At 41.0% G+C, this 27,966-nt stretch overlaps 1 protein-coding gene across 3 annotated transcripts in view; it reads right to left on the bottom strand.

Moving 5' to 3' along the window:
* The window catches only part of STAC (SH3 and cysteine rich domain), a 155,187-nt gene that overhangs the window by 25,718 nt on the left and 101,503 nt on the right, over positions 1-27,966 (bottom strand). For all 3 annotated transcript variants that reach the window (XM_077129854.1, XM_077129853.1, XM_077129855.1), the window contains 6 exons: positions 23,444-23,544; positions 21,836-21,917; positions 20,675-20,790; positions 14,257-14,335; positions 5,157-5,221; positions 3,673-3,761 (listed from right to left, as the gene is read on the bottom strand). In XM_077129854.1, the coding sequence (XP_076985969.1) occupies positions 3,673-3,761; positions 5,157-5,221; positions 14,257-14,335; positions 20,675-20,790; positions 21,836-21,917; positions 23,444-23,544 (532 nt within the window). The remainder of the gene's footprint in view (positions 1-3,672; positions 3,762-5,156; positions 5,222-14,256; positions 14,336-20,674; positions 20,791-21,835; positions 21,918-23,443; positions 23,545-27,966) is intronic.

The following is a 27,966-nucleotide window of genomic DNA, read 5'->3' on the forward strand; positions in this document are numbered from 1 at the left end:
AAGAGGTCACCGGGATGAGTCTGTGCTGGGCCTCGAGGTTCCCAAGAGCCGTGGGAGGAGACTGGAGAACTTAAGCCAAGACATACGTGTGGTGACCAGACCTTAGACAGGCAAAATGATTATCTCCTTCTATGAGAGAGGAAGCAGAGGCCTGACGGTTTGTGGTACTTGTCTAGGTTTCGTGAGAGTTGCACAGGTCAGCTGACTTCAACACCACAGTGTTTTGCCCTTTCAGTGTTTCTTCAAACACTTTTCACTCCAAAACATTCAGTGAATCCATGCTGATACCACATCCACTCTCCTTCCCCTCCCTCTCAGAACTCCCAACCATTTCTTAAGTCTGAAAGGAAACATCTACTTTTGGAGTATGAAATAGAACTTACTGGAATTAACATTCATTAAGCTCTTCCAATCTGTACCAGATATTGTTATCTTATTTAATTACAGCCATCCCACAATGGCAAGCCTTATTATCCCTGTTTTCAAGATGAGAAAACTGAGGTTCAGAAAGTTAGCTGATAGGCCCTATTATTAGAAAGTGGAGGAGCTGGGATTTGAATCCCATCTGTCTGACTCCAAAGTGTAGACAACCGCCATTACACCGTCCTATTGCTTTAGCGTAATTTCTACCCATGGTGGATTGGAAGGGAGGAGTTGGGGCAAGACCAGAGGCACAGAGACCAGGTAGAGCCTGCTGGAACAGTCCAGGGAGGATGAAGGTGGGGCTGGGTACCATGGATTTCAGGCAACTAAAACCAGTAGGAATTGAGCAGCAATTTAACTTGATAAAGGGAAAGTTCCCTGGTGGCTGGCTGGAGACCTGGGCACCTGGTGACATCATTAACCCTAAGGACCAAATTCATAGTGGGAGGGGAGGGACAGCTGCTCGTCCCAGCCATTCCTGGGGTAGGCAGGTAGGGATGGAAGCTGCAGGTCCGTGGAGAGGTCCAGACCACTGGCCCTTAGAGAAAAATCTGCTCTTATTCATGAACAGATAGGTGACAAATGCTTGCAGGAGTGATGGGTTAGGTTTATGCTGCTCTGATCTATGAGCATTGATTTTGCCAGTTAGGCCTTCTTTGCTCAAGAGCATGCTGTTTGCATTTCCTGTACTCTCATCTCCTTTGTTTTCTTTCTCAAGAACAATGTCCATTGTGCTTTTTCCAGATCAGCATGTGGTGGACAAAGACGACATTTTATTAAAAAGATTTTTTTCTCCCTTGTGGTTTGAGGAGAAAAGATAGTTCATCAAGCACCAGCTTATTTGAGAAATTATACCAAATTCTCAGAGCATTGCCATCCACATTCTAAATCAAGTGTCCTGTTTTAAAAATGGGAACCTACAACTTCTTGGGGAAAAAAATCTAATTATGATTTATCACTCCAATCTTGGAGTCTGTGCACTCCTGAGAAGGAACAGTCCTATTTGCCTTGAAGCAGGCTGTAAACATTGTATTTGTGACCAGACAACTTGACTTTGAGTGGCCTGCAACCAACTAAAATAAGCGAAAAAATTACTACCACCAGGCAGCTATTTGCCATTCCTCAGCACCCCAGTCACATTCTGAATTTCTCTGGAATTGTATTTTCATCTGATGACTTCAGAATAATCTTCTAATATGAAACTGTGGGAGCTGCACAATAGGAAATTGTTAAATATTAAATTGTAGACATCCAGTGATGTTCACAAGAAGGGCTCAATATTCTGTACTTACTGCAAAGTAAATATATATCATCATTGTTTTCATTGGCAGTTAGAGAAGTGTCAGCTGAAGGCAAGATCCCATCCCAGCAATGAATCCTAGGCAGGCAGGCTCTGACTTGTAGCTTTTATCAGACCTGATAGAATAGAGCTTCTACTTCACAAACATCACCTCCTCCCCCCACAATGATGTCACAACTAGTGTTTACAACTACCGTGCCTGGCAATTCTTAACGATGGAGAAAGCTCAGCTGTACGAGAGCTTAATTGTCCAAATACAACTTAGGAGCCAGGATTTAGGTCCTGAACTCTGGTCTGGAAAGTCTCAAAAATCACTTGGAAGCAGACCTCAAACTAATAGTGAAACAAAGCTGACCCTGGGGTGTGAGCCAGGGGGAGTTGCTAGACTCCGGCAGGATAGACAAATCTGCTGTGAAGGCTCCGTGTGGATGCTGCATCCACCGTAAGGGTGGCTGAGCTGCTGAGTTGACCCTGATGCCACAAGGAACCAGGGAAACAGGTCTAATTGGAGCCTTTCAGTAGCTCTCTCTTTTTAGGGGTTTTGGAGAAAATGGGAAAGAAGGATGATTTCACTGAAGCAAGAGAGCATAATCAGGCAAGTGCAAGAGAGACCATGCCTGAGAAAAGCCCAAGCCTGGAGGTGTGGAGAACCCAAAAATCACCAGTGCAGAGAGGCAAGGCCTTCCAGACACCGTCTGTCTGAAGGGAGTGACTGCTGATTTATAATTTGGTCTGCATGGCTTTCAGACCAGTGGAGTCCAACCCAAAATGGAGGCTATATCCCCAAGGCACTGGCATTTAAATAGTTCTCACTGCTAATTATCTCTCCGTTCTTTTCAGAAGAGGAAAGAATCAATCTCTAGGGGTTCATTCGGCTGAAAAAGCAGGTTCTTTTATCCTGCTATAGAACTAGAAAATGCCAAAACCTTCTCTTGAGATTACTTATGTTTTGGGGTCATGAATGGAGGAAAGGGTTAACGCTTTTCTCCTGAGAAATGTCGGTGCATACCACGTTAATAAAAACCATAATAACTACCACTTAATGAGTGTTTACAAAGACTAGGCACTGTGCTATATGCTTTGTGTGCATTAATCATTCCGTCCTCCCAAATCCCATAAAGGGAAGAATCATTATCATTCTTTTATAAATAAGAGAATCAGAGTAGTGAGATGTTTATAATGACTTAAGCTCACACAGCAAATTAGGACAGGAACCCAGGAATGACTCTGACTTGGCTACCTCTGAAACATGATGAACCTGCATCTGTGGTCAAGAGAAAAAGGTTCAGATTTTACTGAACCCTGGGGAGGATAAGGTCACGAAGGTCACTTTATCCTCCCCAGTGTTTTCATTATTGTGAAGTGGGATGCTTTCTAGTTGACCCTGCTAGTTTTCAGTTTGAGTCTTCGATCAATGTTAATTGAGGAAGTAAATACATTTGAATTTGATTTTCATTAGAATTCATAGGATGCCAAGTGCTTCTGATACTGAATCTTTGTGTAAATGCCCATTAAGCAGTTCTGCTGGCTGCATACTGAAGCAGTGCTCCTCAAAGTGTAGTTTCTGGAACAGCAGCATTGGGAGCTAGCTGTGGGCTAGATAGGAATGCAAATTCCCAAGCCCCGCCCCAGATGCAAAATCCAAAGCCCCACCCCAAATGCAAATTATCAAGTCCCACCCAGATGCAAATTCACAAGCCCCACCCCAAATGCAAATTCTCAAGCCCCACCCCAGACCAACTTAATTGGACACTCTGGTCACAGAGCCTGGGAATCTGTGCTTACACAAGACCTTCAGGCCACTCTGATGCACATGGTAGTTTGAGAGTAGTTTGCCCCAAAGTGTTAGGAGGCAGCAACAATTGAAAATTTTTTTCACTGGGAAAAAACACTGCCTTTCAAACATTCTTTCTTCCATTCCTTTTTTTTTCTTCAAAAAATATTTTTACCTCATTTCCAAATCATCGTTCTCCTGTGGTACAAATCTGTACAAGGCAACATAGGTGTTCATCTGTAATAGGTCTTTGGAAAGAAGTCCCTGAAAGAGAAAATTAAAGAAAAATGAGAGGAGGAAGGAGGAAGAAATGGAGAGAGGAAAGAAAGAAAATAGTAGAAAAGTTAATGTGATAAAATTTCATTGTATGATCTTAAGTGTTAATTATCTAACCATTATTAAAGATTTTCTTTCAACTTTAGGTTTATCTTTAATTTCTTGGCTGAGTTTTATTTCATTACAAACCATTCGGAAATAATTATTTGTAACTTTTTGCCAGAAACACTGAGAACTACAATTTTCTTCAAACAAAATTTTTATTTTGATATAGTTGTTCTTAAAAAGTGATAGAGGCTTGGCAACAGACACAGGAATATCCTTCCTGTAGGGGGAGGGACACACAAATAGTAGTAAACAGCTCTCACCTCCTAAAACTGACTTTTTATTAGTTAGCCCAAAATCTGGTATCTAGCATATAAAAAGGAATCAAGTACAGTGATATGGCAATTAATTCACATTGTGAAAAAAGCATAGACTTTGGTATCAGACTGACTTAGTTTATATCACGGCATCACCATTTCCTGGCTATGAAATCTTGCAACAATGATATTAAAAGCCACCATTCTGGGGAGCTTAACTCTGAGCCAGGCATTATCTATGTGCATTATCTAACTTGAACCTCACAACAACCCTGTGAGTGGGTTCTATTGTTGGGCTCATTTTACAGACTATAAAAGAGAATCTTGTAAGTAAGTAGACATCAGCTATTATTATTAATTAAATGAATGTTAATGTTATATAAATGTTTATACTTTATAATATATGATAAATTTAAAATTATAAAATATATAATTTAAAAAATAATATCATTTATATATGTAATATAAACAAAAGTTGAGTAAAATGATATGTTTCCTTTTTTACCTATGATGAACTTTGCCTCTGCTCTTTCTCATCTATTTTATGCTATGCTGTGCTAGTCAAAGCTCAGGTACCCTATAATACATATTCCATTCTATGCTATGCTATGCTATGCTATATTCCCCTTTCCTCCATCCCCCTGCCTTCCCCTTGCCTCCCCTATCCTATCCTAATAATACTTATAGTTAAACATACAAAGTATAATAAATATTTATATGCTATAAAACATAGTTACAATTTATATTTACATAATTTGCATGTTATATAGCATGTATAATAATACATATAAGTGAAAAAAAGTTGCACAATGCAATACCTGTCCTAATTACCTCTGATGCACTCTGATACTTCTATTCCAGGCTATCTTTGCTATGATGCATTATGCTACATTATTCTATTTCTATTCTTTAAAATGCTGGTCTGGGGCCACAGAACTCATTTCATGCCCCACTGGGTTATGATCTGTAGTTTGATGTAAGGACTCCTGTCTGGTCTTCCCTTTGTGATGTCCATAAATACCTGGTGGTTTACGTTCTTTGCCTGGTCTCTGAAATCATCAGTGCCATTTTCTGGATACGTAAACACTGAAGGAGACAAGAGAAAGCAGGAGTTTTATGAACCCAGTCACCATGTATTAGAAACATGCTCGAAAGGTGTCACTTTTCTATTTCATATCCATGGCTTCTACTTCACTACGCATTGCCTTTTCCTCATCCTTTAGGACCCAGCTTTCATGACACCTGTGTAAAGTGCTCCCTGCCTCCTCATACAGCATTCTGCACCCCTTCTTTGCGCCCCTGCAGCCTTGTTCGTGATTCCAGGCTACCACTCATCCGCCTGCATTGTTTGGCAATTGTGCATCCAAACTTGGTCTCACTTGGCAGTGTTCTCATGAGTAAAAACCATGTCATGCATCTTTGTTGAATGTATCAAATCACATGCTAATGGGATGGTGGGTGAGGCATGGTCCAGTTGATTTGTATTTGAATTACTGTTTCTAAATACCAGATTCTGCTTATGTTCAATATCTCAATTCTAATTTCTTAATGATGTCTGTATTCTAATTTGCAGATTAAAGCTTTAGTTTTAAGCTTTAAATATTTCCTTGGTCACTTCTTGTTTGGAATAGAAAAGTAAAACAGCAACTTTTCTTTTTTGTTCTTGGAATGTATAACCGTCTTCTTTTCGCAGTTAGGCAGCCACTCTGTGGTCTTCACTAAAGAACAAGCCTTCTCACGGGCAAGGAATTTTCACTGCCACCAACACAGCTGTGGGAAGTCCGTGAGGGCATAGGGGCCCCACCTTACTTAGTTTGATAAGTCATCTCTACCTGTGTGCTGGACTCACAGCCTTATCATTCTCAAGGCACGTATCTTCCTTAAACAGCTAAGTAGTGACAAATTTTTCCAAATTTATACAACAGAGCTGTGGCGTATACTTTAGCCTACCATTTGGAAGCTTGACATTTAGAAATTAACACATTAATTTATTAATGCTTTATTTTCCTTTAGGTTATCAAGGAAATATCTGTGGAGGAAGAGAAACCCATTACGAGAAAGCTCTACAGCCTATTTCAGTTAGTATGTCCACGATCTCCACAGTCCTTAAAACAGAACTAATAACTCTAGGATTTACAAGAGCCCCCATAAATGTATCAATGCTTATTGAATAGCTCTTCTTTGCAGTTTATAATTCCAGGGTGCAGGGAAGCAAATCCAGGTCCTTAGGAAGCCAATAGGTGGCTGTTGGTGGAGCTCTGGTTTGCGGATGAGCAGAAAAAGAAGGCTGAGCCCAAGGACCTCTTCTGCCTCTGTATTTGGCCACTCAGTTTGGTGATGACCAGCTTAAAAAGAGTAGAAACCAGAAACACTTGTCTCCGGTATTGTGTGATTATCTGAAGTCCTGGTGTCAATACTTGATTCCCTAAGTATAAAACTAGAAACTTCTGAAAGAATATTGAATAGTTGAATTGAAACGTGCCAAGAGAGTCCTCGAGAAAATTCTTGATTGGGGTTCAAAAGGGGCACTAAATGAGGTGTATATGTAATGTTTAGTTTGGACCAATTTTACGATTTTGTAATTTCACATTATTTTAACATTTTATTGAATATCCATCTAGCCGTCTGGTTGGAAATGTGTACCCCTTTTGTGAACCATGCTGCAAATTAGTTGAAGTAGTTCCAAATGTGTTTTCAGCTACATGGTTGCCACTAGAACTGGAAGTAAAGCAAAATGATTTTTAAGACCTATTGCTACTAGCCATTTCCAAGACTCTTACTTGAATAGCAAAGACAAAGAGGGTCAGCAATTTTACCAAAAATACACTATAAAGTTTTTATATTTGGCTCTTTAAATTCATTTATTAAAGATAATTTGGTTGTTTTAACCATGACAAGAATTCAAAGACAATTTTCACTATGTGCGGATATTCTCTGCACTGTTACAAAAGCAGAATTAATCTTTTGCTTTTTGCTACATCCCAAAAAGTAATCCCATCATTTTCTTTTCCATATCCTCTTTCTCTTTTTATTTTAAAGTAATGTGAAGCTCATATCCACCACTGTGTTTTATAATGAGATGATTTTTTTTAACCAGTTAATACCATAAATTATATTTCTGCATTATCTATCATTGGCCCAAATTTGTATCCCTGGAATAAGTCCAATTTGCTCATTATGCATTATCTTTATAAAATACATTACTGGTTCAGTTTCTAAGATTTTGTTTCAGATTTTTAAAATCTGTATTCAAGAGGAGATTGGTCAGTAACTTTTCTTTCCCGTGCTGTCCTTTTCTGTTGTGAGGTCAATATTATGTTAGCCTAATAAATTAAGTTAGAGAACATTGCATCATATGCCCTTCCTCCTTGCCACGTTTTTTTTTTTCCTGGACAAGCTTATACAATCTTGAAATTTTCTATTCCTTAACTGTTTGGTAGACTTTTCTTATAAAGTTGTCTGGGCCTGGTATTTTCATTGTACAAAATTTAAAACATTGCTTCAGTTTCTATGATGATTATAAGCAAATTCAAGATTTCTATTTCTGTTTTTTCAGCAGTCAGGCATTAGTCATTTCTATCTTTGTAAATATCTGCCCATTTTTAAAAAGTCTTAAAATGCTTTGGCATGAAATTGTTCATAACATTCTTTTATTTTCTTTTCCATTTCTGTTATGCTCCCCATTTGTTATAGCTTCTATCTTTCTAATTCTTAAAAATGTGTTAGAGGTTGTAAATTTTATTTTATTTCTTTAAGAAACACTCAGAGTTTATTGACTTATCTTTGTTTCTAATTTAATAACTTCTGCTCTTATCATTATGTTTACCTTTCTTCTGCTTTCGATGGACTTATTCTTTCTTTTTTCAGCCTTCTTTAGTATGATTCTTAGCTTTTTACTCTTTAGCTTTTCTTCTTTTCTAACAGAACTATTTTAAAGCTAAATACTTTAGTCACAACTTTAGCTACATCCTACAATTATTGATGTGTGGTGTTTTCATTATTAGTTAGTTCTAAATAATTCCCGATTTTCATTATGAATCCTTTTTTGACATGTTTTTTTTTTTTTTCAGAGTGTTCTAATTTCCTGAAATACAGACTTTGGGAAATGACTTTTGGTTTTTATTTTACTTGCTTTGTCATCAGACAGATATGTTCTATATAATTCTTCAAAAATATGTTTATATTTTCTACACCATTTTCATATCTTTAAGGATATACAACCTTGCAGCTATACATTTCCTTTATTTGATGATTCCAATATGTCAAATCTCTGAGGGTCTTATATTTTTGGCATAGGCAGGCACTGGGAATCGAACCCAGGTCTCTGGCATGGCAGGCGAGAATTCTGCCACTGAGCCGCTGTCGCACCGCCCATCTCTGACAGGCTTGATCATAAAATTGGTTGTTTCTGCAAACTTTTACTCATGGAAGCTCATTTATCTTGTGTGCTTTAAAGTGCGTTTGTGAGGAGATTTTGAGGTCTGGGTTTACATTCTCTTCCTTCAGAGAGGGTTTGCATTTGCTTCTGCCAAATGTCTGGTGATTCTGTCATCCCTGGACCACTTTAAATTAATTAAACTAAATTTTTAAATTATTTTATGTTGTCCATATAGGTAGTATGAATTCAGACCCTTAGCCCAAGGAAGAATACTTTTCCTTGTTTCTTCTTTTGTCTACCTCCCTTTCTTCTTTACCTGAGTCATGCCAGTCCAGGCATTTTCCTTTACCAAATTCCTCTGGTATTTTTTTCCCTAGGTCTGTACTGAAGATAACTTTGGGGGTGCCAGCATTTTTCCAAACAGCCTTTCATATAACCTGTTACTCTATTCACCCCAAGCTTTTGTTCTCTATTGTCCACCCATGGGGCCTATTACTATATAAACTGAGGTTCCCAGGCGTGTGCAGAGTCCTTTCTAGCCTCCAAGGAATTGTCTTGCTTAACTACCAGCTCAGCCATGCGTTAACAAGAAATTTCTTTCAATTCTTTCTATTACCCTTTTTAGGGTATGTTAAATTGGGAGAAATTTGTCTAAACATCCATTCTTCCACATTGCTGGAAAGGATTTCAGAGAGACTTTTATCTGGCCCAGATACTAAGTGTGTGTTACAGAAACGCACCATAAATATTTGCATCTGTAATTCAGGAGTTGTCCACTGGAGGGGGACGAGAACTAGGGGCACCTGCCAATAGCTAACTGTACCATTAAAATCTTTCTTTTTATTGATGACAATTCAAAATTTGACATATAGAGCCCATGCGTGCCTAAGGCAAGCCTAAGCTTTCCAAATCTGAGCATATCTTTTTTTCTTTCTGGACAATATTTGTTTTAGAGCAAAGTGAAGTAATATTATTTGTAATATACTCAAGTAGGTATGTTTAACCCAGTCATTTTGAAGAATATTCCTAGGAATTTGTATTACTTATGTTCTGTTCTCTCTGCCTCTTGTCCAGGAAAATTATGATCACATGCAGTCATACTGAAATGCAATTATTGAAAGCAGCCAATAACATCATTTGGCATTTTGAGCTGAAATAAGCAGCCCAGATTTTATTCTGCACTTTGTCCATTATCTTGCTATGAGTGAAGTTTCTAGCAGCTAAGCCAAAGGTGAAGGCCAACAATTTTCCCCATCGAGATTCTAAGGGATTCTGGTACAGGGTTCAAAACAACAGCCAGAAGCACTCAGACTTGCCCAAGATCTTTTATAAGTGCTAAAGCAGAGACTGTACTCTTAGCAGTAAAGAAATTAGTCTGAATTGTACCCTTTTTGAAAGTGTCTTTGAAAATATTCCTCAAAGAATTTGATATAATAGCTGGCTGGCAGAAATAATATCTGTGTGCAGTATTGCAAATAATTTTTAGGACGTGAATGAAACATGTAATACAGAACTGGTTGTGACCAGAATCCTGAGCCCTGGTTCCAAAAAGCCAACACCCTCCTTGCCATGACTGTGAGAAGACCAGAACTGGGCCCACATAAGCAGACAAGCAGGGTGTTTCCTCTATGTTGCTTCTCAACAGGGGATTAAAGCCAATCAAAGGGAAATGTGTGAAGCAAATTAATCCCCCTATTTCTAAGGATGCATTGTAAAGAATGCTGTTGCTGATCAATTGAGTTGTTAATAGCTCACCAAAGCTTTTTAGAAGTTTATTGCTTGCTAATATCTTTCAACAAATCTCTTAGAATATGCTTTGAAAACGCTTCTACATTTCTTATGGCTTAACACAAAAGAGATGGCAAGAATCAACATTGCATCTTTGAGTAAATTACTCTGTGCCTTAGTTTCCTTACCTGTAAGGCATGTGCAATGTGTGTTTGTGTGCGTGTGTGTGAGCACTGAAAGGGATAGGGTGCAACTAAATAGTCTCTAATCCTGCTTCTCGAACTTTAATTAACCTATGAATGACAGATACATATGCAGAGCCTGATTCAGAATGTCCAGCTGTCCTAGGTGACGCTCAGGCTGCTGGGCCATGGACCATACTTGGAGAAGGGAGGCTCTAAGCGTCATCTCTAATACTTGAATGATCTTATGACGACTTTATTAATAGCAGTCATGCTTCCTATTGATGATTCCTAAATATTGCTTTTAACAATGTAAAATCCAAGTTAAGACCAAATTGAGGCCTTAAGTGTGAAAGGCATGGGTGAGCAACAGCAAAATAGAGCTGGAATCAGAAGGCTATGAGGATAAGCCTCAGGAACAATGTGAGATGTTTTTCAGCAGTATAAAATATGCTATCACATTCACGTACTGGACCCTGCTTTTCTAGTATTTTTCTAGCATTTTTCCTCTCAGTTATCCATCACAGAGCCCAAGCTCCAGCTCCATCACATTATTTGCCCTTTTCTGCACAAATGCCTTCTACTTTTCCAATACCCTTGTGGTCTTTTTTTATGCTCTTCCTTGTCCTCCCCATCACCATCCATAACTACCTGCATAAACTCACTCCCGCATTAGGATCTAGCTCAGATGCCATCTCCTCCAGGAATTCCCCTGGTAAATATACAGTCTTCCCTCCTCTGTGGTTACAGACAACTACACGCTTTGGGGGGTTAATTGAATTGTCTGCATGCATCTCTTCCTCTCTCTGTGCAACCCCTCTATTGGCTGCCCCCCACACTGTTCATCTTCTTCTCTCCCATTAGGGATTTGAATTTGTTACCTACAGGTGGTATAATGGGTGGCAATAAGGGTCTTTGGAAAGATTGAGTTAAGATGACTTCTTGAGAATAAAGTATATAAAATGCATCAGGTCAGCAAGCGAGAATCTATATTGAAATAAGAGTAATAATATAAATTGCTAAGTGTTTCACTCCTTCATGCAGCCAGCAAATGTTCACCAAGTGCCTCCATGGGACAGTGAGCAGACAAAGCCCTTGCTATCACTGTGCTCATGACTTAGTGCATGGAGACAGGAACAAACAAGAAAAAACAACCAAAATCTCAAAACAGGCTATAGCAGCATAAGAAAGAGAGAGAAAAATACTGTGAAGCAGCTACGATTTTATAAAAAGTATGTATGGAAGGACTTTCAGAGATGGAGGCGATTGTGCAGACACCTGAAGTGAGGGAAGGAACCATGTAGTATCTGGGAAAAGGCATTCCAGAAAGAGGGAAGAGAAACAAGCACAAAATCCCCGAAGCAGGGATGACCATGGTGCCCAAAGAATAGCCAGAACCCCAGTGTGTACAGAACTGAGCAAGGCCAGAGAGTATGGTGACCAGGTCAGAGAGGAAGCCAGGGGCCAGAGTGATTTTTGAGGCTTGTAGATGAGACAGAGACTTTGCATTATACGCTCAGTGACCCAGGGTCTCCCTGGAGGCTTGAGGAGCAGCATGGCATAATTGGGTACATTTTAAAAAGAACATTCTGGCTGCTGTGTTGAGATTAGACTGTTGGGGGAGTGAAGGAAGAGTAGAAGTAGCAAGGTTATCTGGGCAGTCATTCAGTGGTTCAGAATGAAATGATGGTGGCCGGACCATGGTGGCTGGAGTGGAGGGGTCAGTGTGGGCATGTCTTCAAGGAGTAGCAGGCAGGCCCTGCTGGCAGACTGGATAAGAGGCATGAGAGGAAGGGGAAGTCAAAGGTTAATGCCAAAGGTGTTGGCCTGATCAACTGGTAGGACGGGTTGCTATTTACCTAGCAGGGAAGAGCTGGTTTGGGTGGGTGAGTGGGTGGGGGAATTAAAAATAAAGTTTGAATGGTTAAGTTTGAGATGATTGTTTCTCATTCACATTGGCCATGCCAAGTCGGTAGGTGGGTATAGGCCTTTAGATTCGGGGAACAAACTTAGGCTGGAGATAAAGTTTGGAGGCATCAATGTATGGATAGTATTTATATTCTTTATTTCATTTAAAGATCACAACAACCCACTAACGAATCACTGATAATAAAGTCTATGATTTTATTACCTTCGTTTTAGAGATGAGGGGATGGGGGCACAAAGAGTCATGGTCACTACTTCAAGGCCACACAGCCAGTAAGTGAAATCTGGCAGTCTGGTTGTAGTAGAACTAGGAATTTGTCCAGGGCAGTTAGTGATAAGGAGCCCATCAGTGATGTGGGTGAGAAGAGCGTCAGGGGAAGGCGGAAGGCAGAAGCCTGACTCAGGGGGTCAGGGCTGACCCTAGCAAGTCTAGTTCATTATACCAGACTCTGGTGGGTTTATTCCTTAGATGCTGAAGAGCTCTGGGGTTGCTGACAAAGATTCAGTTGCTGGTCCTGCCACACTGGACAGACTTGGGCTGGGCTGGTCTTGCCATGCCACTGCCCGCTGTGAGGTGGCCCCTGAAGCCAGCTCTCTCCAGTCTGTCTCTCTAAACACACAGGTAAATGTTCAGTGAGTGTTTGTGCTGATCAAAAAGCACAGTTTCCCACTTTCAACAACAAAGAGTCCTTGCCCTAGCAGACCATTAAGCATGTTCCCTGGATTTGGCAAGGGGGGCTGTGGTGAGTCACAGCAGGAAGCTAGGCATCTGCTCCTCTGTGGGAGTTACAGAGTCACCATCCGAACTGGGGAAGAGACACAAGTGAATTAAGTCCCAGAGCTAAGGAAGTGTAAGTGGGACCTCATAAGACAGCTGGTGACAGAGCTGTTATGGGGTATTGATGCAGTGCTTTTGCTTCCAGTCAGGAAGAAACAGGGGCAAATAGTCAGGTGGGAGATCTATTCAAGACAGCACATCCCATGCTCCAGCACACGGGGACTAGAGATGGGAGGGATAACCATGATGATGCATTCAGCCCAAGGTAACAATGCAAGTCAGGGCCTGCAGCCTTGCTAGATTATGAATGACCCAAAGGAAGGTCTTGTGACCTTACTTTTGTTGATGGTAGTATTTTTTTGGTGTTCTTTTTTTTGATTAATGAGTGACGACTAAGTAAGTGGCAGGAATGCATCCCAAGGGGCTGGTTCTGTTTTGAGTTTTGCATGGGCAGGCACCGGGAATCGAACTCAGGTCTTTGGCATGGCAGGCGAGAAGTCTGCCACTGAGCCACGGTAGCCTGCCCTGGTTCTGTTTATTTAAGCCCTGGTTTAAAGAAGAGATGAGACTCTTTCTTACTGTCAACAACCAACAGTCTGTAGACAGTGTTTAATAAGTATTTAAAAAATTATTTTAACAAGAGCTTAAGCTATTATAAGGTTAAATGACATCAATAAAGAATGCTTGGCTGGAATGTACAGATCAGCTTTTGAGGGTCTTAGTTATCTCTGTAGGGGAAGGAGCAAAGCGTGGGGTCCTCTTACTGGCACCACCCTGACCTGGCTACAGGTACCTCAGGTATAGCATGAAGGAGCATCTCTGGGTTGTGGTTTGTTAGTCTGACTGAAGTCAGTGGGGAAAATGATGCATTAACAGAAAGGTCTGGAACTGCCTTCTAAACCACTGTCTACTAAATTGATGAGGTCTGAGAAAGTAGGAGAAAGAACTCAACAAGTCAAAAATCACTGAAATTAATGAGAAACTATGCCTAGATCCCCTCCAGAATACTGAACACTTGCCCAGATTGAATTCCAGGGCATGGGGGGAAAGAGGGGACACCGGAAATCTACTTGCATCGGGGCTCACTTCTGTGCTGGGGCAACGCCTGGCTCCTCATTCGCTCACTCACCACTGTTGCTGCGTTTTCTCAGGTCGTGCCCATCTCCTGGCCCATCGGCTTCTTCAGGAACCTCCACAAGATCTGAAGTCTGGGAGAAAAGAGAAAGTGATATGGAGTGAACAACATTACATCCATGGGCCAGTGGGCAGAGATTTTGAAGTCAGTAAAAGAGCTAAAAGGGAACCTGCATGACACTGTCTTAAGAATTTAATCACTGCTCTCTTGGCTCCTTGGCTAACCTCAGAGAGGACAGGCCTTCCCTCGTGGGCACAGTACCACCTTTCAGGTGTCTGTGCCTGGCATGGGGCTTGGCACCTTGTAGGTGCTCCATGAGCAATGAATGAATGCCTAGATGCACAGGCTTCTCCCCTGGAATAGACAGCAGACAGGAATCAAGATTACAGCCCACATCCTGTCCCTTAAAATTTTCAATAAAACTATAGCTCTTCTATAGGTGAGCTTTAATGATTAGTGATAAAGTACAAGATGCATTAGTGAGGTTTGTACTCTCTTGGTATGATTTAAATGTTATTTCAATGATTGCAAAAGTCAATTGTTTTTAAAATACTTATTCTACCTCTCTTTCTTTATGTGAAGTCTTTCTTTCACTTATGTTATAGAACTACTACTACTAATAGTAACAAAAATAATAGCACTCCAAACAGCTACTGACTGCTTATCATTTTTAAACACTTCAAACATATCAGCTCACTTATTCCTCACCATAATCCTAGGACATTCTCATTTTTTTTTTTCTAGAATCTGAAGTCTAGAGACAATCAGTAACTCTGCTGGAGGTCCCACAGCTAAGCAGTGGTGGAGCACCAGACACTGTCTCCAGACTTGCATAATAAGTGGTGGGCTGCAGCGGCTCACATGGCTGGTGGGAGCTTCCAAGCGTCAGCACGCAGGTAGTGTGAGACTGGCCATGGTGGGAATATTTACACCACAGAAATTGGCAAATGTCATGAATTCGGGTCCATGTTGCTGCTGGTGGTTAAAGGTTTACCAGCTTAGCCCACTGATTGCCTCCCTCAGATGGCTAGATACCCCAGCCCAAATGCTTCTGCCTGCCAGGCTCCAGCCTCTTTAGAAGACGAATTTAGGAGAAATTTATTCAAAGGAGAGTAACATCTTTTAACAAAATTATTTACATCTCTCAAAGAGAAAAAATTCCTAGCTTTCCTAGGCAGCTCTAAAGCATTTCCAAAACACCCTCCAAAGACTCATTTTTGTTACAATTTAGCTTTAAGATTCTTTCAGCCATTCTTGCTTTTATGACACATCAGAGAAAAACAAATGTTACAAGGTCTCTAAGTCACCCATTTCCTGCTCCTATGGAGCTCACTACTTCTGCACAAAAGTTACTTAGTGGAGAATTTCATTATGAAACGGATGATCACTCATAAAATAGCCAACCAACTCCCAGGAAGATTTTGTATTTGGTTTCTGCTGGCCTTCCCAAAGCCATTACACCTTTTATATTCCAGAACATTTGAAAGCACCTTGAAGAAAACCTAATGATTTAGAAATAGCCAGGCAGTGACTTTCCAACGAGGTAAAAGAAATGCCCCCACAGCCCTGGAAGAAAATAAACCTGTGGGACAAAGCTTTGCTGTAAAGGAAGATGCATGCTTTAGGTCCTAACAAATACTGAAAGAAGGCAAGAAGCTGAAGTTCGTTATCAACTGACTATGCAGGAAGGAAGAAAAATCATTTCAAAGCACCAAATGTTTCTGCTTCTTCCACTGAGGCAAGTTAGATTCTGGGGGAAGAGTGGCATGACAGCTATTTAAGTCCCATTGATTTGTCTTTTTCTCCCTGGAGCTCTCAGAACAAGGCCTTCCCAGAGAAAAACCCAATATCTATTTACCGATGGGAGCAGTGCCAGTGTAACTGGACTCTGATGCCTGGACACCTTGATACGCTGGAAACCAGACTTTTTGCTCCTAAAACCAGTCTGTAAGATTCAGACCTTGTCAGAAACAAAGCTATTTTAGACATTGAACCAAAGTGCACATTCTTAACTTGTCCCTGTGATGGTCTTTCTGCTTCTTACATGTAAGACGCAAAAATGTAGAGGCTGAGGGCGGGCCACGGTGGCTCAGCAGGCAAGAATGCTTGCCTGCCATGCCAGAGGACCCGGGTTCGATTCCTGATGCCCATGTAAAAAAAAAAAGATGTAGAGGCTGATATGTTGAGATGCAACCCCCAGATTTTCTGATCATTGTGAAATGTTTGTGAGGATGTTTCCTTGGCAGGAGCTCAGCAGCACTGACGGCCACCTGCTGCTGATGTAGACAAGCCAGGGCCATTTCTGGCGAGTCTTCTCTCTCCTTTTGCAGCTGAGGACTGGCCTGTTATTCGCCCTTCCACAAATCACAGCCTCACACAAGCATGGGAGCAGCTTGCAGTGGGAGGGGGTGGTGAGGCTATTCTGGCTCTTACCAGTGACATAAAAAGCCCTGTTCAGAGTGTAGGTACAAGTGGATAGGGGCCTCTTTGTTCTGACTGGTGGAGTCTGTGCTTTTCATTTTGGACTGGTAGTGTTATCTACCAAACATGTAAGAGTGCATGGCTGCAGGTTGAGAGCAAGCTCTATGTGGCATTGGGGGAAATAATTCATTGGCAGCAACGCCCTCCTTAGTCTCCTGACCAAGGAAACATGATGTGGGTTGAAGGATGTGACTAGCATTCTTGGGTCTCTGTCCCAAACTTCAGGTCCAGCCTTGTGGCCACTGCATATGTGTGATTCAAAAGTTGTTCAGAGACAGGGAGTAAGAGAGGAGATAAGAAAGAGGAGGTGGCAGGGAAGGGCTGATTTCCTCGGAAACAAACTTGCACCCTTAATTTAACTCGGTGCTTTTTTAGTGTTCATCAGAATCACCTGGGGATTTGTTAAACCACATTGCTGGGCCCCATCGCCAGATTTTCTGATTCCCTAGGTCTGGCTTGGGAAGCTTGAATTTGCGTTTCTAACCAATTCCAAGGTGTTGCTGAGGCTGCGGCTTGCAGACCACATGCTGAGGATAGCTGATTTACCTCATTGCCTGCTTTAGGTCCTTCTTAGAAGTTTAGAGAGCTTGGCTGAGGAGAGTAGTCATTCATTCATTCATCATTTACCACACATTTAGTGAGACTCTGTAATGGATTTGCAGTGTATAGATCAGTGGTTTTTAAACTTGGTGGTATCAGAATCACCTGGAGAGCTAATAAAGTCCACAGAGGCCCGGCATCAGAGGACAGGGCCCAGGCCCTTATATTTCTATGAAGTTCTCCAGTGGATTCTGATACCCGCCAAAGTTTGTGAATCACCAGAATAATGCAATGAATATAAAGATATGAACAAAGAGTCCTTGCATTTAAGAGGCCGGTCTAGTTAAAGAGGAGATTAGAGAAGAAGGAGAAAACTGAAACAAAAAAGTGAAACTTACCAAGCATATGCAAATCACTTTGATTAATGAACTGATTGCTGTGGGAGTCCAGGGAAGGGACCTAACTCAGATCCCTCAGAGAGATGCTGTCTGCAAAGGCCTGGTGACTGGAAAGAGCACAGATATGCAGAGACCCACAAGCCTTACGGTGTGTCTGGAGCATCGGGCAGGAGAAATGAAGTGCTTTTCAGATCCCCGAGGGTTCTGGAGGAAGTCTTCAAGTATCACTTGTTAATTCTTCATTCGCCAAGCATTTCCCAAGTGCCCACTATGTGTCAGGACTTGGAGAGAATGATGTAAGTAAGGAATGGGGCCCTGGTCTATAGTTGCCCAATATCTAGTTCAGGAAAGTGCTCAAAAAAACAGATAACTACAATGCAATCATGTATACATGATGAGAGGAAATCTAGAAGGCTTATGGGAAAAGCAACTCACGATGTCTGTGAGAATCAGGAATCTCTTCAGAGTTCATATAAAAACCAAACTGTGTCTTAAAATATTTCAACAAGAGAGAACAGCATGTTTAAAAGTATGGGCACATCAAAGAACCTGATGAGTTTAGGGGAAGGTAGGTCTATAGAGTCATGTTGGATGGACTGGTGGTAACTGGCCTCATATGCCTAGTTAAAGAGTTTGGCCATTGTTCTTTGACAATAAGCTAGTCAATAGAATGTTTTAATAGGAAAATTGCCTGAGATCTTTCATTAAAGGATGACAAATATGGACGTATTATTAAAGGCAGATGCAATAGAAAGAGGGTAGAACAGATTTCTGAGTTTGAATTATAGCACCTAATGACCAATTGGACATGAGTTTACCTTGGACAGGTTGACTTGAGATAGATGTAGGGCTGGTCTAGCACTTGGGCAAGAGGTTAGGACTGAAAATATCTAAGAGAATCATTGGCTTAGCAATGATGGTTGGACAAGAGGAATGTGAAAAAGATTAACCAGGAAGAGAACAACACCAAGCCAGCACACACCCAATTTAAGGATGGTTTGGAGGACATGTCGGAGGAGAAGACAGGCCGAACAGGAGGAGAACAAAGCAGAATCTTTGAGTCAGCGTTTTGACAGAGCTAGAGAAGGAGCCCTTTTAAATGGTAGTTCTAGGAATTGCTCTTCTCAGATTACATATTTGCTTTATTAATTGGTTATACCTTTGTTTAACTTTGGAATAATTCAAGTTCAAAGAAAACCCAGCTAAGGCCTAGATGCTTAGTGAAAATAAAGCATAAACAACTTCCATTTATTGAGTGCCAGTTAGGTCAGGCCCTGTGCTAGAAACTTTACACATAATATTGTTATCCAACCCATGTGGCCATAGCATATTTATGTATATATATATAAAATATAAATTCTGCTCATTTGCCCTTTGTATATTTTCATCACATTTAGCAGCATCTCTATGCTTCTTTCAGTAAATAAACATTGCCATTTTGACTCCCAACTTGATTTATAGCTTCCCTAGGGAAATCATCAGAATTCAGGTACCTTAAAATATCACAAATTATACACTGGCTCTTTAAGGCAATGCCTACGACCCTAAACATTTTTTGTCCTTTTCCAGGAACCCTTCAGCACTCATTCAACATTGTATAACAAGGTCTTTAACACACATCTGTTATGTATTTATTCTTAAGAAAACAGGATAATACATAAAGTATATTTTTAAAAATTGCTGAACAATGACAACCTCACCAGCTTTCTTTTCTATTGGTTTGGATTTGAGAAATATATTGTGAATTCTAAGGGTAAGGAGCCAGGTCTCCTACTTTCTTTGATCCCCTTCAGTGCTAATAATCTGTGGGTCCTTAATTTATGTTTACTAGTTGAGTAAAAGAACTAATGGACATCAAATTTATGTACATCAAGGAAAAAGAACAAAAAGTATTTTGGGCTCCTTTTTCCAGTCAGATGTATGACGTACAGTGTTTTCAATGAGTTTAAAGATGGCTTCTAGGATAACTTTGTGGCATCAGTCAGAGGACATGCAAACCTATCTACTCATCTATCTGACCTACGTACCTACTCACATATCTACCTACCATCTTGGGTTATCTTGTCAATTGACCTGCACCCTGTGAGGGAGCTGATACAATGCAGCCTCAGGATGTCTGATCCATCACTGGGGACCCTTTTCCGGGTATACCCCACACTTCTCCTCACAATCTGCTCTAGCTACGTTCTGCTGAGAGGACCCAGCAGGGCAGGACATTCAGAAGCTCATCTGTGTCTTGTCAGGAAGCCACATGTCTAGTAAGGGCCATGGTAATGAAATGGTAACTGAGCATAAGCTATCCTAATTGAAAATGTGAACTGGGGCGTCTTTGTCTCTTTGTAGGAGGGCTGTTGAAGGTCACATGGGCTTCAGAGTTTTGTGGCAATTCAGTCAGAGATGGGAAGATAACAGCAGGTTACAGAGATGCATGGAATAGCCATTAAGGAAGTTTTAGAGCAAACAGAGAAGTGACTGGGTTGTTAAGTGTTCCTGGAGAGAGGCCAGGAACCTCTGAGTCACAGGTCAAATGCCTCTAATGAAGGCAGTTTTCAACTGAAATCACGGGGTGGCTTTTGTCCTAGAATTAAAGGACTGAGAAGATATGAAAAATGGCTGTACCCTTGAAATGGGAGGTAGCTGAAAGAATTGGAAATAGCTGGGATTTCCCTGCTTCTGCATGCTGTGTGTGCCAAACATTTCTATACACTGATAATGGGTTATCAAATACTGGTGGGAAGGTGAGTGAGAAGGGGTACACGGGAAGAGTCAAGGGTATGAGGCCAAGGGCATGGTCTTTGAGGAGGAAAGTAAAATCATCCTTGGGTGTTGTCAACAGAAAGTTAACCTGTAGTGGCCCAAAGCACGCTGGATTTTCCTTTGGAGGCTGCCTGACTCAGGAGGCATCTAGGTGGAACCCCTCGCACTGAAGTGGCTGAGGCTTGCCCTGCCCAAGGCGACTGTAGAAGAATCCGAGGGAGGGAGAAGACAATTACAGAGGTTCTGTGAGGTGATTCAGAGCCACTGCCAGAGCTGCTCTTCTTCGTTCTCTGGGCTAGGGAGGTGCCGAAGCGGAGGGTCTCATAGACCGGGTCCACCTTATTACCACAGGCTGTAACAGAAGAGAAAAGCCATCTGAGAGAAAGGTTTCCCCAATTCTTTTCAGGAATCCAGCCAAACTCTGATCATATTTTCTAGGTAAACAACATCTGAGAAGTAGATTCAGCCACAGTGGACCTGCCAGTCCCTGGAAAAATTGGGCACTGGGTGGTCATTTTTCCCTCGCTTACATGGCTCTTCCAAACAAGTTCCCATCTGCCAAGGGTCTCCACTGCACTCAGCACTCTCACCTAGAACTCTCTGCTCCCAACCTTTTCTTGAGTGATTGGTTTTCCTCTTTTACTATCCATCCCAAAGGATATCCAAATCAAAGTTTTTCCTAAGGACTAGCTTTATTTCCTCTAATGGGAGATTCTGATCATCAAGGTAAAAAGTTTCAAGACACTAAGTTTGCACTAGTAAGAAAGTGTCCTGGAAAGGATTTAACCTCATCATTTCTCATGAATTTGTAATTAAAATATTTGAGTTTAAACATTTCAAGTTTAAAAACTGGCCAGTTAAAAAATTATTCCCAAAGAGACAAAAATAAAGACAGAGATGTTTAGATAAAAAAATAGAAGTAAACAGAAAGATATTGTTAAAGAAGAAAATCAAGAATTCCTACCAAGCATTGGTCTGTAATTTATATTTATTTTTATAACAATTAAGAAAGCAGCAATTGTTGTTCTCATTTTTATAGGATCTGACTGGTTGAGTAACTTGTTCAAAGACACACACAGCTGGTCAACGGAGGAGCTGGGCTTTGAATCAGGTCTGTGGGTTGTCACATTTCATGATCTTTCCACTCTACAGTTCTTTTGAAGTGATGTAGTACAGCGAGTCTTTGGGACTTGGGTGTTTTAGAGCATCATTAGAGAGAGGATGAAAATTCCTGGAGAATTTGGTCTACCATATGTTTTCCCTCACTATCAAAACCCAAATAGCCACAAAGAAACACCCAAAGACACCTCACTGGTTTTGACACGCTGGGAGAAAAGCACTTTAATGCTGACTTTGCTGCTCAAAATACGACTCCACCCATCAATGTCCCAACTCACCAATGGGCATAACTTCTTTAATGCATCCAAATTGTTCATGAATGAGCAAGGGGGAGCTGTAGTAACGTCGAAAACCTTTTGGCTGGAGAGAGAATGAGAAAGAGATGGTGTGATGTTATTGATTAGATGGTGAAAACCACATAAGAGCTCTAAAAAATAAAACCAGTTGGTTCTTCCCCTGTCTTCCTTTAAGGTGCTGACTTAGCTATAATTTATTCCCAGGTATTAGAGGTAGATGGCGATAAGCAAGCTATACTCTATCCAGAAAGCAAGCCCCTTGCCTGTCCCTTTCCTGCCCTGATTCTCCTCATTTTGTGGCCCACAATAGCCTCCTTGTGTCTGGGATCCTTTTTATCTTCCAGGATACAAATGGACCACATTTTATCATTGTGGTTAATTAAAACCAAAAAAGGTCCTGGCATAGGAAGCAGAGCTCAGGGATGAATGCAAAGGCCCTTGCATATCTGAAGAGCTTTACTCTGAGTCTTCACACTGTGCTGTGGACCTTGTGCTCTCTTTATTTTTTTCTGCCCTCTCCAAGGTCTTTGCCTTGGATTGTGTAAAACATCATTAGAGGAGAAGGAGGGGTGCATGGAGGCAGGGGTTTGAGAAAAGAAGATGTTGCCTATCAGAGTAAGGAGATGAACTCTCTAAGAATCTGGACTTATTATATCCCAGTGTTGGAAAGGAACACAGAAGTCTACAGTCCAGCTCCTAATGTAATTCCAGCATCCTTTGGAACTTCTGACAAATGTTGTAATCCTTTATTTGACCTGGTACTTGCTAACTCTGGAGGCAGGTGTTTGGGGACATTACCTCTGATTGTTAAGACTTGGTATCCACTGATTTATATCTTCTGTCTGGAGCCATATAGGACAAGATAATCCCTCTTCTATGTGACATGCCTTCAGTGTTTGAGGACAGTTACCATGTACTGCCTAAGATTCTCCAGGATAGATATTCCTCATCCCTTCTATAATTTGGTGGTCATCCCAATTTCAAATACCCTCGGAAGTTTGCGTTTTTCAATGTGTGGAACTCGTGAGTGAAGCACCAACACCGTAGATGGCATGATCAGCCCAGAATCCCACCTCCTGGACAAATCCCACTTCCCTTGGTTTGGCCACCCATCTGGTAAAGTGGTGTAGATTTTCATCACTCTCTACTTTTGGCTGTCAGCTCTATCTACTCTTAAGCCCTACTGAGCTGCAGCCAATTAAGGATGACAGTGACCAACCTCCCCAGTTTACCTGGGAATAAGGGGATTCTTGGGATGTATGTTTTTATCAGAAATGTCCCAGAATGTGGATATTTCAGTGCTAAAACCAAGAAAGTCCCTGCCTGGGATGAGTTGGTCACCTTATAAAGGAGCCTCAATCCTTTACACATGTGAGAAATTTTTATATTAATTTGGCAAAACTCCCTTTCTGCTTGATTACTTATGTCAACTAAGAAGTCAAGTTGGCAGGCCACAGCTTCCAGGGCTGCCTTTCTGATACCCAGTAGTCAGAGCACAGCAGGTAAAGAGTTTGGAGGGGACCATCCCACCAGGGCAGACAAGTGCTCTAAGGAGGCGTACTGGGGCTCAGTCATGACATGAGCCCTTACCAGCTTGCCCATGCACCGCTGGGGTGCTAAGCCATCTGTGCACTTGTGGTGGATGCTCATCTTACAGGCTTTGCAGCGCAGTCCATGCTTAGCATTGGCTCCTGTCAAGCACACAATGAACTTTGGTTAGGATACAACCTGCCTTTGCTTGGTGTCTAGTATGAAATCACTGAAAAAGAAATTTCTTCCATAACCCAGGCAATTCCTCTTCCTTATAGTTTTTTTTTTTTAACATGGACAGGCACAAAAATTAAACCCAGCATGGCAGGGGAGAACTCTGCCACTGAGCCACTGTGGCCTGCCCTCTTCCCTGTAGCTTTTGTATGAAGCTTTCAAAAAGGATAAAATATGATGGAAGATTCTTCTACCTTCTCCCACATTTTCTACCTCAATAAGATATCAGCTCTGTGTCTCCCCATTCCTTTCCTATTCATTCATTACTTCAGAAAATTTCAGCCTCCTCCACTTTCTTTGTCCTTTCAATGAAAGCCAGCAAACTCCATTTTATTTTCCGTACATATAGTTCATATGTTTCTGGTCTTCTATTTGCTGTACTGAGTAGTGGATGTTTGGAAATTTCACCCATTTTCTATTGTTTTCCCATCATAATGTCTGAGCTGTTGGAATGATCTCAGAAAAGTGACAAAAGTGAAGACAGAACAGCAGAGTGTGTGTAAATGGCGCTGATAGGGTTCTAAAGTGGAGAGGAAGAGCTCGATTTGCAAATAGTCCCTGCCTGAGTTAAGAGCAGGAGGTGATAAGTTGTGATGAAATCATGGCTGCAGAAAGCAGTGAATCACTTAACTCTCTGGGACAGGGTGCTACAGTGGGGTGAGAAGAAAGATGGCAGAGGAGGAGAAGAGAGGCAGAGCCATCCTGGCACCTGTGTGGCTATCCCAAAGCCCAATGCAAGGGTACTGGAGAGGGCATCAGGGAGGAAAGACAGGAGGGTGGTTTGTGGGAGCTCCAGAAAATGGCAGTTTTGCTGGGCACCTGCATTCATCATTTTCGAAAGTGGGTGGATAGAGGTTAGGAGAGGATGATAAAATGGGTCATTTCTATCTCCATTTAGATCAGGACTACAGAATGTGGGATAAGCGGTGCTAACTGTCTGACATGCCAAAATAAGATGGTAGGCCTCCAAATGGGCCCCCAATATGAAGTGAAAAATGGATTTCATAATCTTAGCTAACCGAGAACCTCAATACATTAGAAAAATAATTTCTTATTTTAGAAAGAGGACTTTTTTTGTAGAGGTGCTGAGGCACTATTATTCTAACCTGCACTCTTCTACTGGAGTGTTAATCGATAGGGGTGCTGACTTTCCTTCTCAATGCTAAGAGGAACTTCAAGGAAATTTATTTTGAAAATGTCCCATGTGTGCTCTAGAGTCTGTGAGACACATGGTTGTCACCATACACATGCCTGGGGAAGTCTTCAAGTGAGAGGCGTGGGTGACCAGCCATTTATCAGCCTACTGAGAAGATACAGCCATGTGGATGATGATCGCATTCCTTAAAGCTTGTCAGGGGAAAGAACGTGTGTGCACTGCCCATGGAATGGACTTGGACCATGTGGAACGCTGCCCAAAAAGACCACCTGGAGAGGGAATGGGGCCCCAATGAAGTAAGTCTGTTTAGAGTAGAGATATAGGAGTTAGTATGTCCGTGTAGTGTGAGGCATGAGGCCACAGGTGTCCCACTCTCTATATCACAACTGATTACAGATATACAATGAAGCTATCCCAAGATTATATGTAAAACCCACCGCCTTTTACTCCATTGCTTCCCTATCCAAGAACTGCCTTCATCTATTTTTGCTGTCCTCCAATCTGAGGTCTGCACAGTGACCGGAAGACTCTCTCTAACATACGATTGAATCATCTCTCTCTTGCTTAGAAATCTTTCAGTTAGTTCTCCCGGATTTTCTGAAATCATACAAAATTGTCACCATTAGGGTGAGGCTTTGTAGATTTGGTAGAAGTCTCTCTAAGTTTACCTCGGGACAACCCCTATTGTTACTCCAGCTATATGCCCTTCTTCTAGTCCCTTGAATGGACAAGCTGTTTACCTCCTCAGGGTTTTTACACATGCTGCTCCATCTGCCTGGAATGCTCTTTATACTATTTTTCACCTAGCTAAGTACTCCTGACCCTGCAGATCTCTTGTCATTTTCAATAAAGCTTTTCTAGACACATCCCCTCACCTGTCTTTATTATCCTTTTCCTTCTATTCTTTCTCTCAGCACTTTGTTAGTATCTTCCACTAGTATTTATATGTTTTTGTCTGCTTTTTCCTCTGGACTGTGAATTCAATGAGGCTAAGAATTGTGTGTGTTCATTTGCTACTGTATACCCAGCTCTGAGCACAATGTCCAATTAACATGTATTAAATGAGTGAATGAATGAACGAATGATCACACTTGTATTGAAACAGTGGGAGACAAGTTTTAGATAATTTATTGAAGTTGATTCATTAGTCATGCAAATATAATGTTCAAAAAATGAAAGGGGACTTGAAGATCATCTATTCCAATTATTTCATTTTACAGATGAAAAGCCTGAGGGTCCAAGCAGCAGAATGACTTGCCCCTGGTGAAAGGAGGGCTTGCCTAGTTTCATGCTTTCACTGCTAAATCCAAACTCTCTCCTTTAATTTGAGATGTTTAATCTACCTGAAGATAGCATTGGAACTAATTAGATGGTAAAAGAAAGAAGTGCAAGTACCCGACATTCAACTGAGAGAAGCAACAGGCAAACGCTTGAATGGGTAAAGAATTGGAAGCAGGCAAAGTACTGGAACCCCTTTAGGAGGTAGAACCTGAAAACTTCCTTCAGGAAGGCATCATTTAACATAAAGAATGTCTGCTGTTATCACTGTAGACAGAAATTCAAAGTGACACATTAGCATACCATGACAGGTTGGTTATGTGTACATGTTCATAAATGCTGGTCAGAAAGTCCCTTCTCCTTTTTGAGAATAACCATCTAGCTCGAAGGCCCTACAAGGCCTTCGTAAGACCAGACTTTGAAAGCAATCACTTATTTTTCATTTTCAAATTCGAGAATTCTATTTGTGCCTTATGTGGGAATGCAAGGAAAAACATCAGACAAGAAAGCTATTTCAATGTGTGTTGGACTCTGAAATAGCATCATTATGTATTAAGGCATATTTTCCTTTAGACCTCCAAACACCATAATTTCATTTTTCCTTGTCTGTTCTAATATACTGCACTATTTTGTATGAGTCAGACCACCCAGCAATTATTTGGTTTTAGGTGTTCCAATTTCCACTACGGAATAACAAGAGTGATTGAAGAGAAAAGCCTGCATTCTGCAGCTCAGAGAGTAATTCAAAGGAATAAATCACATCACAGCAGCAAAATACAGAGGAGCCACTGATGGTCTGACTTGTTCTATTACTAGTGATCTCCATCACAAAAGCATCAGTGCCTGTGACTCTTATGCATGAGTAGAGTGGAAAAAATATGGTTTTAAATTTGAATCTGCTTCATACTAGCTCTTGAAACCTGAGCAAACTACTAACATTCCCTTGTGTTATGAATATGGCATCAGTTCCCAGTGTGGTTAAGTGATCTGTTCATAGAGAACCAAGAGTTGAAGCTCCAGTGCATGGAGAAGTATCTATGTAGATGTTGGGAGAAAGTATCAAAAAGTTCTGAACATGGGTGGCTATATTGACTCTACCAGATGATTTCTTTTTTTTTTTTCTCATTGATTACATATGTCAGTAAAACAATGGGTCAGACTCATTTTGATAAAGACTTTGACACTGAGGCACTGTGTAAGCCTTAATCAGATTTCCTATAATATCAGAATTAAAGATAAAACAGGGTCAAACAATGGTTTACAATTGAGATCATTTAACAGAAGAAATAATATAGGGAATGAGTAAAAATAAACTTGCAGAAGGAAAGAAATGTAATCATAATACAGCACTTGAATCAGCAGTGAATAACGGTTATAATGGTTGCTGCATTTAATTTGTTTCCAGATTGTCCAACCATAGAATTCTTCCATAATTTATTTGATTAAATTAATGTAAGTTGGAAAATAAAAGAGACTCTTTACTATGATTTGGGAGAAAAAAATCTTAGAAATCTTTATATGTATAAAATATGAATATCTGTAAATGTATTAATAAATATTTCTTGTAATGTATAAAATATGTATGAATGATTCAATGGTAAATAGAGAAAAGACAACCAAAGACTTTCCAGGCCTCATTTGCACCATGTAGCTACTGCCTTCTCCTCAACATCCAGGACTGCGAGGGAAGAAGGCGAGAGTGTGCAGAGCCTTCAAAGGACCCAATGCTCATGCTGAAGAGCCTCAAAGCTAGAAAGAGGAGAGCAAAAGCAGTGAGTGAGTTTTGAGTGCCTGGGCAGACCAGAGAGAGGTATTTAAAGGGCTAGGGGCCATGTGAAAGATAACAAGGTCAGTATCTTTAAAATAAAGGCTACAACAAAATTGCTAATAGTAAAAATGGGCATACTGATGCAGC

The sequence above is a fragment of the Tamandua tetradactyla genome, chromosome 15 (genome assembly GCF_023851605.1).
Source record: "Tamandua tetradactyla isolate mTamTet1 chromosome 15, mTamTet1.pri, whole genome shotgun sequence".
NCBI lineage: Eukaryota > Metazoa > Chordata > Mammalia > Pilosa > Myrmecophagidae > Tamandua > Tamandua tetradactyla.